Source organism: Abramis brama (genome assembly GCF_963993115.1).
Source record: "Abramis brama genome assembly, chromosome: 6".
Taxonomy (NCBI): domain Eukaryota; kingdom Metazoa; phylum Chordata; class Actinopteri; order Cypriniformes; family Leuciscidae; genus Abramis; species Abramis brama.
Window position 1 is genome coordinate 42,767,303 of NC_139968.1, and position 13,052 is coordinate 42,780,354.

At 39.1% G+C, this 13,052-nt stretch overlaps 1 protein-coding gene across 2 annotated transcripts; it reads left to right on the plus strand.

Annotated features, from left to right (window-relative positions):
- The first annotated feature begins 7,794 nt into the window (after nt 1–7,794).
- On the plus strand, nt 7,795–11,823 carry LOC311084596 (uncharacterized protein). Of its 2 annotated transcripts, XM_084116749.1 has the most exons (5): nt 7,814–8,251; nt 9,580–9,900; nt 10,098–10,400; nt 11,338–11,484; nt 11,576–11,823. In XM_084116749.1, the coding sequence occupies exons 1-5, from the start codon at nt 8,089–8,091 to the stop codon at nt 11,590–11,592; spliced, it is 951 nt and encodes a 316-aa protein (XP_083972875.1). In that variant the 5' UTR covers nt 7,814–8,088; the 3' UTR covers nt 11,593–11,823. The 2 variants fall into 2 exon arrangements, with proteins under 2 accessions (XP_083972874.1, XP_083972875.1); XM_084116748.1 differs by lacking the exons at nt 11,338–11,484; nt 11,576–11,823 and adding an exon at nt 10,910–11,294 and having other exon boundaries at nt 7,795–8,251.
- Nucleotides 11,824–13,052: the final 1,229 nt, after the last annotated feature.

Consider the following 13,052-nt stretch of genomic DNA (forward strand, 5'->3'; position numbering starts at 1 on the left):
TCTAGTGTGATTTGTCTCTGTGGTCTCGTCTGAGGAGCAACACCTCCATCTAGTGGCTCACCCTGAACTCACATGTTATCAGGAGTTATTTACTCAGTCTCTGTAATGAGATCCAGTGATTGTGTCTGTTACTCAAGAAAGCCACTAGACGGCGCTGTGTTCAGTATTATGTGACGAACACTGTGAAACACGTAATGAAGAATAAAACCACATGTTGAAGTGTTCAGAGAAAATAAACAGACATGTTAGCTGTGTCCCAAAGTGAAGGCTGCATCCTTCAAAGGCCGTATTTGAAGGCCGGATGGCCGTATTTGAAGGCCGATTGCGTCACAGCGGTGCGACGAAGGACGTCCCAATTCAAAGGCTGCATCCTTGGAAGGCCATATTCGAAGGCCGGTTGCGTCATCGCGCCGCGATGAAGGCTTCCCTGATTCAAAAGCGACGCCAAATGCACCCTTTGTTTCCCCGTGAAAAGAAGGATACATAAATGGACACTTAGCGGCCTATTCTACCCCATAAGTCATTGTGCGCCGTTGACGACAGCATTTATTTATTTATTTGGCTACATTTATCAGGTAGTTTTAGGCAAAACTTGTGGTAATAACGTTATTAGTTTAACGACCTATTTGTAATATTTGCACTTGTGTATTATAAGAAATATCACTCACCCAATAAAGCCCAAAACAATAAGAAAAGCAGTAGATAAGGCAATGGGATTTCACTTTTATGTGTTTTTGTAGTGCTGTCATGCAAGCTATGTGGTTTTAACCAAATTTTAGTATACAGAAATATGATTTCTTAAGTATTTTGTATGCATGTCTTGATGTGTCATATTTTGCAGTGTTAACAATGCACTTAAGATTGCTCCCCTGTGTTAAGTACCCTTTTCTGCTTTTTTAGAACAATTCAGGAAAAAATGGGTTTATATATATATATATATATAAAGAAAAGTAATACACACATCTTTGCTAAAAATGTATTGTCCTGTTGTTGTTAACAAGCCATGGTTCATTTGCTCTGCCTTTAGGATTGCAAGTGTCCTGGGACATGAGAGGGTGTGAGTGGGAAACCCACTGCTGAAACTTGGCCCTGGTTTGTCCTCATGGATGAGGTGTTGGGACAGAGGCATTGCACCAACCCCCGTCCTCATCGCCTCAATCCCTGAGGACACTCCAAGGCCGAGTTCAGCAGTGGGTGCCCACGGTGAGGAGGAGCCAGGGGCAGCAGCACCAGCACCAGCACCACCAGTAGCACCAGCAGGAGCACCAGCACCAGCACGAAGGCGGCGAGACAGGACGGGTTTTTGGACTTGATCAGAGAAGAAATGCAACTACAGAGGGAGGCAGAGGCGAGGAGAGCACAGGAAAGTAGGGAGAGGATGGACAGGCTGTTTTCTCTTCTTGAAAGAATGATTGAAAAATATATACATTTTCTACAATATTCTTGTTTAACTTTTTTCACTTTTATTTTTTAAAAGAAAAATGATGTACATTTATTTTTATGCAACTTTATTTGTGTAAATAAAAGAGAATGAATTGTTCTGGACATTGTTTATTTTTGTAATGACGGTAATACTTTCTGCATGAAACAAATTATATACCTTTTTATTTTTTTCAAATAACATTGGTAAATGAAAATCATTTGTTCTATAGGCTACATTAAAGTACTTTTTCCAACTATTTACAAAATACGTTAAACATATCAAAATCAACATAAACATTTAATTGTATTTTTCATACATCAAAATTGTATTTTACAATACATAAAATAAGAAAAAATGATGTAGACTCTATTGAGCTGAGCTGCTGGACCAGGATGGGCTGCCCCTGGTAAGGCCTCCTGCTGGTGGGACATCATCTGGGATGGTCTCCAGAGCGTTTGAGTGCATATTTCCACTATCCACTAAGTTGTCTACCAACAGGTTTGCAGGGCTGATTCAATCGACGGCTTTCTGAAAAAAAGTACTTTTAATAACTACTGCATTTATATTAGGCTACTACTGCATTACTGCGTAGGCTATGTTGCATTTTACTTCTGTATATTTTCAATATACAGTAATATCTGGTTGTTACATTATATACTTTTGTGTAGTTAAATGTAATCATATTGTGATGAGAGGGAAAAAAGTACTTCAGTAGGTTACTTCACATTTGTAAGTGAATACTTAACGAAATATGCAGTTCCGAAAATTAAAGTAACAAAATGTAGGCTTATTGTCACAATATTAACAAATTGTTGCTAACTACAGCAGCGTCCCATAAGGGCGCATCTGAAGCGCTCGGACCGGTCTAGCCTACGAAGGAATGTTCTTGTCGCCTGGCAACCGTGACAGCTGCAGATGACGAGCGCGAGAAATGGACTTTTTATATTCAATTGGGTTTTGTATTCAAACAGGGCTAAACCGAAAATACATGAAAAATTCTCACCATGTCCTCCAGTAAAATATAAAACATAAAAATGACAATAGCCAATTCTGGCTCCATAGCTGTTTACTCAATTATCAAAATGAATGATCAGGATGGCAGCTGTCCTCTCGCACCGTTGCTTGACGCCAGGAGCGGTGATCGGGAACACCTGGTTGCACAATTAGGAAATCCTAGGAAGGCTACATGGTGCGTCCTTCAGAGGATGCAGCCTTCAACATTGGGACACAGCTGTTGAGACTGCACTGAGAAATATTTTATTCAAATCACTGAACAAAACATGACACGAGGAGTGAACTCAAACTAACAACAGCTCACTGGATATTTACACTTTTTCTGACCATTCTCTGTGAACCCTAGAGATGGTTGTGTGTGAAAATCCCAGTAAATCAGCAGTTAATTAAATACTGAGACCAGTCAGTCTGGCACCAACAATCATGGCTGTGTCCGAAATTCGAAACCCTTTTCCCTTAAATATGGCACTATTTGACAGTACGATGTACATTTAAGGACATCCTCAGATCTCAGTCATATGACAAAAAGGCATCGGGCGAAACGTCCTCAGATGAAAGCGTAGAAGTTTTGAAGTTAGCTAAATAACACATTGCAACTATAGCTAGCTTGTATGTTGGCAAACTACAGTGAAGTTAAAGAAATCTTTTGAGCTGGACTGTGTTTTTATAAGCACAACGCTGCATTGTGTTCAGAGGTTACCAGTGAAACAGCTTTATTTCTGCTGATCCATAAGCGCCATCTACTGTCAGAGAGTCCATTACATTTCCATTCGGCCCGTCGCTGTTTTTCTGCAGACCAATGTGAAAAATGTCATGTTCTCTTCTGTATAGAACTGAACCAGTGTAACATTTAGTTAAAGCTGTAAGAATAAAATATTTCTGGTACAGCTTACCTTCGGTCTCGAAAAAAAATTTTTTTCTAAAAGTTGTACAACAAACAACCTTAACAACCATATAGTAGAAAATGAAGTTAGAATTCCAATCAAAGCAGTCAACATTACCACTGTTTTGGGAATGATCATAAATGTGCATGGCTTCTCCAACCTGTCACACACCTCAACGGCACTACACGTTCCAGCATCCCTCTTGTTTCTCAACTGCGCACTATCAGCCATCACCGGATCACCTGATTACATCAGCACCTGCACATCATCATCTACACACTATAAAGAGGCACTTCTCCTTCACTTCGTGGTCTGGTCTTGTCCCGACGTGATCTCACAGACTCTAACCAAACACTTACCAGTTTGCGACTTACCTCGAAGATTCCTCTTCGGTGTTCCGTCATCCGTCTTCAGCCCGCTGTAGCCTATCCATCATCCATCTTCCATCATCCATCTTTAGTGATGGCAAAATGAGGCTTCCTGAACCACTGAGACCTCGCAGCCCATTGCTTCAGCCAAAGGTTCATTACTCGAAGCTTCATTCAGCATTGCTCACTAGTGACATCTAGCTACTGTGTAAAGAAATAGCAGACAAATTAATTAATTCTGAACCAGTGCCTCCCCCCCCCCCCCCCCCAATTTTATAAAAATATATTTTTTATAAAAATATATATTTTATAAAATGTTTTTATAAATAAAAATATTTATTTTGTACTCACTGTTAATGTCTGTAACCTTTCATTTGCAATAATAAAAAATGAGCAAACATTTGTCCATTACCTGTGTATAATATAAAATATGAATCTTTCTCTGTCTGAATGTACTTGTGCAGAGTCACACACACAGTTAATTATTCATAAATTGTTTGGATAGTGACAGTATGAACCACAACAGTGACACTGTGTTGGGTGCAGTGCTTATGTTGGAGGGAGCGTAATAAAGTAAACTGCAACAGAATAGTCTGGAAGGAAGGATTACAGTAGATTTTTATTGAGAAACAGAATTATTTCAAGTGTGTTGGGGTTTAGATGATTCCTCTTCTCGGACAAAATCTCTCCAGCCTTGGAAAAGATCCTTTCACAAGGAACAGAGGATGCAGGGGAACATAATAATGCCAGTGCCAGCTGGTATAAATGAGGACAGTGAAGCTTCTGTTGAGTCCAGACAGGGGAGGATCTCCTCTTTCGTGCTGGTCCATTACCAGGAAAAAGGAAGAGGTCACAAAAAGCAAACAAATCCAAAAGGGCAATCCAAATCAAAAAGCAGTCCAGTCCAGATCCAAAAATCCAGAGCAATCCAAATAATCTTATCTAATTAATATAACAAAACTATAATATAGCTACTATAATTAATAATAACAATATACTATAACTATTCTAACCTGATAATGTAATAATATACAGCCGTAAAACATATATGACACAATAACGACAATGACAATGATAGTTATCTAACTCTCTGACATTACTACAACTGCTTCTACTACTCCTGACAACACCCACAAGGTGGCGCGAGTTTCGAACCGCCTTTTATCCAGAAGCGACACTCAGACCAAACCGATGACGTATACACACAAACCGAGGCCTCGTTTGTCATTAGTGATTTTCACGTTAACGACACAAGCCTCGAGTTGCGGCTTCATCTGGCACACCCATTTTTTCTCGACACAAGCTCCGACGCCTCGGTTCAAATGTCACATTACTATCCATCTTCCATCATCCGCCCGCTGTATCCACATCATCTACATACAAGAGATCAAGATCACCATCCAGTTAAGTTCATTATCTAGTTCAAGTTCTTCAATATCCACTCACCAGTCATCTCTGCTGTTCCACTCTGTGCCTCTGTTCAAATAAAACCTGTTATTGAACTACTCACCTGTCTGCTTCTCTCAATACCGTGACACTACCACTGCTATGCAGAAGACATGAAGCTCTATCTGTAATTTCCACCTGATGATCCCGTCAGCTTGTATTCAGACATTTCTGCCTGGATGAAGGAGCATCATCTACAGGTCAGCCGTGCAAAGATGGAGATCCTTGTATCTCCTACAGACCCATCAGTTGACCACAACCTCACTGTGTAACTGAGGTCCACAACACTAACACCAACCAGGACAGCAAGGATCCACTCCATAAAACGAGGCATTGGAAAGTTTGTAAGTACATCAGGAGTTTATTTAAATAACACTTGTCTGATGGCTTGAGGTCATGGTGCAAAGGACACTAGGTTGAAATTACTCTGAAGCATCCCTTTAATATATAAATCTATATAGAAGTAATGCATTGAATAGGCCTAATACGTTTTTTAAGTGTATTGACTTTAAACGTGAAAGCGTGTGGACCTATAACTACTGTGTACAAATAGACTTGCAATGGTGAAACTTTTTTATATTATTTTATAAAAGACGCTGATAATAAAAACAGTGATTTGAAATAGAGAAATGTTGTGTTTGTGGTACAGCCGTCGATCAGTTGCGCACTGCAAACGCAGCACATGTGAAAGCACAACAGCGCGTGCTGCTCCTGCACTGCATACACACTGCACACGGAGTGTGTGTGAAACCGGCGTTAGTTAATCTGTCGGCCGGGTCTCCTGCAACATTATTAGTTGATTACTCATTAATTGTACATTCTTTTTCTGATAGATCGTCAGTTTATCCAGCAGGAGGCGCTCAGTGGTTCAGAGGCTTTTTTTTGGAGACTTGTGGTTCACTAAAATCTTGGAATATTTTGACTCAATCTTTAGAATTCTTTTGAATGTTTTTTTTTTTTCTGACCCTTGTTACTGTTAGTATACAGGATTATAGTGTATGCTTGTCATACTTGTATTTCAGGGAAACATTGATCCACGCCTCTACACAGAAGAGAAGACCAAGGTAAACTAACACGTGTGTCAAAAGTCTTATTTTGATTGCCAGATTTGTCAGATCTGTCAGATTTGCCAAAATACCAAAGTCTGCATTCATAAGATATAAAGATATGAGGATCAAATATTTTTGACTTTTCATATATTTTTATGCTTATGTCACAAGCCCAAGTTAAGCAATATCACATGAGCGAGTGTTGTTTTCCTGAACATTGGCACGATTGCAAATGTGATATTGAACTTATCAATAGTTTTGTCACTCTGAGGTTCAAGAGTCTCTCCATGTTTTATTACATTTATTATGTCCAGCGCCTCCTGGAGGAAATCTAACTTTATGTATATTTGATCAATTTCAGCAGAGCGCCATCTAGTGGCTCACCCTGAACTGACATGTTATCAGGAGTTGTCTACTCAGTATCTTCTGTCACTGACTCGACTAGTTCTGATTGGTTTTGCTGTTCAGCTGGAGGGTCGGTTGCTTTCTCACTACATAATTTCTTCACAAACATGGTATTACTCTTATATCATGAACATAATTTCTTTTTGGACACAATAGTTTATGGATCTTGGTCTTTTCTTGTCCTATCAGATCTTGTTCCTCCACCTCAAGCTGTGAATCTCTAGCCCTGTGACGGTGAAGCCAACTTCTGTGTTTCTCTGGCCTCAACCACAGCATGAACCCTTTCAGCGGTCGGTCAATCCCCTTTTCAGAAAGAAACATTACCATAAACACTAGCTTGTTCACATTGTATTATGTTGAGTGTCAATCCACAGTCTACGAGCCTCCGCTAGACTGCATGTCGTCTCTGATCATGTGTCTGTTGGTTTGGAGCAAGTATAATAATATCATCAGAGATATTCTCCACTCCCTCAATGCCTGCGAGTGCTGATGTGACTTCATGTTGATTTTGCTCGCTGGCCGACGACACGCTCTCTTGTATCGATATGTCCCGTTATGAACAGCAGATGTTGTGATTCCTCTGGACTGTGCTGTAAGATCCAGTTGATCGAAACCCCATTTCAGATCACGCTTTCTGAACTCAGTGGAGCCGTTCATACCTTGAAGAAGCTCGTCTAGAGGTGAATTGGGCATCAGCCCCGAATCATTGCTTTATTTGCCCTCCTCATATCCAAACATTTGCTCAAAACAGCATCTCGTAACTGATTATCTTTGTCAGCTCTGACGTCACAGTCTTTAGCAGCTTGTCTGAGAATAGAATAGAATCGGGCATTTATATAGCGCTTTCATATGTACTACTGTACACCCAAAGCGCTTTACAATCATGTCAGGGGATCTCTCCTCAACCACCACCAGTGGTTGAGAAATTGTTGTGAAATTGTGGTTGAGAAATTCTCACTGAGCCGTGTGAGAAATTGTTGCACAGTTTCAGTGTTTTTGTGTGAGCGTCTCACTAACGCGTGTTCACTCTGAACAAAGTGAACATTTAGAGCATCACATCAGCGTCATTATCCATAGCTGTTGAATATTAATCATATGAAGATATCAGAGGACACTTTCATACACTCAGTTATAGCAGGCGATCTGTTCCTGCTCCATAAAACCATTAGAGAAACTCTGAAATCAGTCTGAGAGGAGAAACAATCGAGACATTTGATCAGAAATGAACAACAAACGTCCTGAAGAGAGTTACAGGAGAGAGCAGAGCCAAACACTCACAGGATCTCATGACAAGATCAAACTGTTACTTTAAGATGTTTTTAACATGTTATCGGTCAGTTTATTTTTGTTGAAAGTGTCACCATTGACTTACAGGAATTGAGGCTATACTGGAGCTCAAAGTGACAAACTGACAATGTTCAGAGTGTGAATTAATCAGCAGAGAAAGAGTTAGACAGTCACACCCATTAACACGTAAAGATGTGCAGTTATTTTAGCTGATGGTGGAGTTTCACTTCACTTTACTACAGAGCAGCTTCACATCAGTGCGTCTGTTTATCACTGAACCAGTTTTGAAGAGTTTGTCTTTTCATATTTGTGGACTGAAACCGATGAAGATGTTTCTCCCTGTTTTGCTCTGCTTGTGTTTCTGGCGTCTGGATGGTGAGTTTAAATGTGTTTTAATGGCTTCAGTTGTTTCTGTTCTGATATCATGTGGTTAAAAAAATATTCACTGTTATTCTCATATAGAGGTAATTAATCTGTTGACATTTTTAATTTTTTTTATTAAAAGTTTAAATTCAGGTTTATACTCAGTTATTAGGGATTGATTTCATTAAATAAAATATTTCTGTCAGGAGGGACCACTATCATCAAATATGATAGAGCATTAGCATATAGTTTGGATTGGTGGTATGGTTCTGTTCTGGGCGAGAACTCCCTGTGCATCCATGCAGCCGATAGCATGGATAAGAGCAGCAAAAACCCCCACTTAGAGTAAACAGAACAGAAGCAGCCTTTAGCCAATTGAACTTCATACAAGTTGAACTTCAAGTATCTTTGATATCAGAACATGAGGACGTGATTCCATCAGAGATCTCTACAGCCTGTCAAGGTTCAACTGTGGAAACCCAACACAGATGCTCCCTCCAGTTTACCGGAATATGTCAATTTACCCTTATTAGCCTTTATTCCCCTTAATTCTGGGTAAATTTAATTATCCTTAATTCTGATTATGTTCAAGATGGACACATTTCTAGCATAGCTCTCCTCTGAGAAAACCTAGCGATCAGGTGTTTTCAATCTCATTTGAAATGAGCAGTGTTGGGTAACGCATTACAAGTAACATACACAACGCAATCAGATTACTTTGTTGATGTTATGAGTTAAGTTATGCATTATAAGTAATGTGCATTATGTAATCAGATGTAAACATGCATTACGTAAACAATTACTTTTTATATGGAGTAGCATACAGTATGAAATTAAAACCCTTTAATTTAAACCAGCTTATGTGAATAGCCTTTATTTACAGCAGTTCTTTTGTGTTTGTTTTATGTTTGTTCTGAGAATAAACATGACTTTGTTTTCCTCACTGGAATTAGGCCACACAACTTGCAATTTTTTAAAACAACATTTGGACGCAATAAATACTACATAATGGCATTTCTATGCGTTTGTCGTGTGTAAAGTCTGTCAATCATCATTAGAGCGCCACCCTCAGGCGGAATAACGCAAGGACATTAGAATTCTGCCAAAAGTGTGTTTCTGATGTGTTCATCGATTTGGATATAAAGCTTACAAAGTGTTTATCATAAACTAAGACCCGGAATCTGCCCTACCTAAATTTACAGCCAGGAGCCTCTACTGGTTTGTGCTGTTGCAAAATATTATTAATTTCACAGTTAAATGATTAAATGTATTTTAGTGAAGCTTCATTAAAACATCAAGTGATTTTAAAGCTTTAATCTGTGAAAAACTCTGTTCTTCAGGAGTGTTTGGAGTTAATGGTGTTTGGCTAGTGTCAGTGAAAGAGGGAGATTCAGTCACTCTAAACTCTGACACTGAAATGATGGATGATGATCTGATCCAGTGGAAGTTTGGATATAGCATCACTGTAATAGCTGAAATCAATAAACGGTCCGACAGAATCACTGTATATGATGATGTTCTTGATGGGAGATTCAGAGACAGACTGAAGCTGGCCAAACAAACTGGATCTCTGACCATCACAAACACCACAATGAAACATGCTGGATATTATAAAATACTGACCAACAGTGCAAGAAAGAGTTTCGATCTCACAGTCTCTGGTGAGTTAAACATTTATTTCACCGGTTTTATGTTTTAATCAGTACAGAAATACAATTATTATTCCAAACTCCATTTTGCTTTTGTTGTTTGATATTCATTTCCAATTTAAACTTCAAACTATTTATTTTAGTAAACCATCAAATGACAAAAAAAAAAAAACTGTTTCTGTTTGTTCTGTGTGTGTTTTGTGAGACAGTAGTGAAGGAAATATCAGTAAATAAGGGAGATTTTGTCACTCTACACAATGATCTTACTGAAATGAAGGATGACGATCGGATTCAGTGGAGTTTTGAATATGGACCTGTAATAGCAGAAATCAATAAACAGGCCGACAGAATCACTGTATATGATGATGTTCTTGATGGGAGATTCAGAGACAGACTGAAGCTGGACAATCAAACTGGATCTCTGACCATCACAAACACCACAACCACAGACTCTGGAGTTTATGAACTTGACATCAACTATATGAAGATGATTTTCATTCTCACTTTCTACGGTGAGTTAAATTTCATTTCTCTTTCAATTCGGTTCACCTCGGCATTGCGTTTGCTAACGCTTATGGAAAACCCCTTCCTCCAAGTACTAAAACCCGATAAGTTCAGAATACTCACATTTTGAACGCGGGGGCGGCTTTAGCATATCAATATTATTCTGTGAAGCAGGGGAGTCTCAAGACGTTAACATTATTGCCCTGTTTTGACGTTAAAATTACACTCTAAGCAGTGACTCTAAAATAGCATTCAAAATGTGCAATCAAAAGCACTGGGGAAGCACAGCTTTACTGTTCTGCCTGAAAACAGCGTTTGCCAATGATTGAAACATGTCTTCATCATGATATTCAAACAATCAAAAAGCATATAAGAAATGTTCACAGATGTTTGATTTAATTACAAGTTGTTCCATTGAGTTTGCTCCGGTCGCTTGCGAGTGTTCGCCAATGTTGAATGGATTCTTCTGATAACGTTGGTTAGAGTAACTGTGACGTAGTTCTGTTCGGGTTTACAGTGTATTTAATCACGGCGGTAACACCCGAAATATGGACGGGCTTCCCACACTGTATAAGGTGGAGCTTGAACTTCATTCACTCAGAAACTTTTCCTTCAGTCAACCTTCTGCAAGAAGCCTATCATCAAGCAAGACTTATAATGATCCACACGCTGCAGTGGACAACGTCTTCTCATCCCTTGCTGTGTTCTGGGGAGCCTTAAGGATGAGGATAAGGACGGCCTTTCGTAATTGCTGGGCATGAGACGTGACAAGTCAAGTCACCTTATCATGATTAATTAGTTAAAAATACTAATTAGCATTTTATTTTACATCAGTAGCATCTAGGTTTATGTTTAACTTTCTATATCAAGTTGTTTAAATGCTTTACTTTTGATATTAAAGTTTATTGACTGATCTGATCTCAGTTTGATGTTTTTATTTCTCAGACTCTGAGAACAACTGTTGTGGTCCTACTGAAGCTGTGATCCGATTGGTCCTCTCTGCTCTGGTGGGCGTGGCTACTGTCATTATTGTGGTTTATGAGATCAGATCCAGAAGAGCTGAAAAAGATCAAGCACACATTCAAACATCAGGTACCTAATTGATGTAATTTCTCACAAACCAATTTTTCATATATATTTGTGAGTTTTAATAATTTATGCCTTTTATGTTTATCTTTTTCAGAAAGTATTGAAATCTAAAGCAGAACACTGAACTTCAAGTGTGTTCTTGTTCCTCTAGTGTTTTTGTCATAAATACTGATGATTATTTGTGCTTGTGCTCTCTCTTTCAGTGTCAGATTTAAAAAAATCCAATTTGAAAGGCTTTTTTTGTTTATATTTCTCTACAAGACACAGATATCAATTTACTACGACTGCTGTATATTTACTCTGTGTTTGCTTGCCTTTAGCAATAAAGCTTTCTCACTCTAAGGTTTAAGAGTGTTTTCTTACATTTATTATGTCAAGCACCCCCTGGAGGAATAGTAATTTTATGTAAGAAATTAGTGTGCTGTATTGTGAATAAGTCCCTGAAAAACGGCAGTAAACGGCCTCATCTGATGGAGCTCAAATGAAAATATCAAAACTACAGCAAGTATAATTTTTTGGAGTTTTCATTTGATCCAATAGCGTTTCCACGACTTTCCAAAAGGGGAAATATAGAGAGATTGATTACAGCAGTCAGAAGAGAGAAAGATGTCAAATTAACCGTCACTCCCTCAGAAACACCCTCACAGCAGTGTTTACTAGTTTTTCTTTTGTAATTTAATGCCAAGGTAATATAACAACTGTTTTGATTGTTTCTCCTGTTTTGAACAGTCTCTCATGTGACACCTCTTAACAATGATCTTAATCTTTCACATCACCTGTTTACTGGAAAATCCCTGACTAAGCAAAAACTGCTCAGTGGCTGCACACTTCTCTTGTTGACCTTTGTAGTCACATATGCAAAAACACATATGGCTTGTATAGTATTCAAACTACTTCTACAATTCTTTTCTATAGAATAGATATGATATGTTAACACTACCCCTCTATAATATAATGCAATCATTCTGCCATAGGAACTCAGGTTAATTCGACTGAAGTGTGCAGCATGATAGCAAGGCAAGTTACGCAGTGCTCATGAGGTTACGTTAGAACGTACTATCTATACAGTTTACTCGTAATGCGTCACTTGACCCAGTCTAATCGCTCTGCTTATAATTGCGTAACGGCAGTATTTCAAAGGCCTTGGCCCAGGACGCTTGAATAAAGGCCCAGAGGGCACCAAAGCTAGGTAGGGCGAGGTAATCACTCAACATTAAGAGACTCAGACCGTATGCCGGAACCACAAGGAAGGAATCTGGTAGGTTAAGCTCATGTAGAGGTCAAAGCCCAGCTACACAGTGTCACTCGAATCTCTAGACGGCAGGGGGTGGTGTTATCCAGCGAGCCCGACCAGTCCTCCATGTCTGAAGCCGCCAATGACATGCTGTCATCAGGGAGATCAGATCACACGGGAACTTGCTTGCAGAGCGCCGATCAGTCAGCTTGATAGCAGGATAGGCATCTGAGTTCCTATGGCAGAATGTATGACGCAGCACGATTGAACCGTATCGATAAGGAACATGTGTTAGTTTCAAAAGAGTTATTTTACTCATATTTGCCAAAGTGTGGTA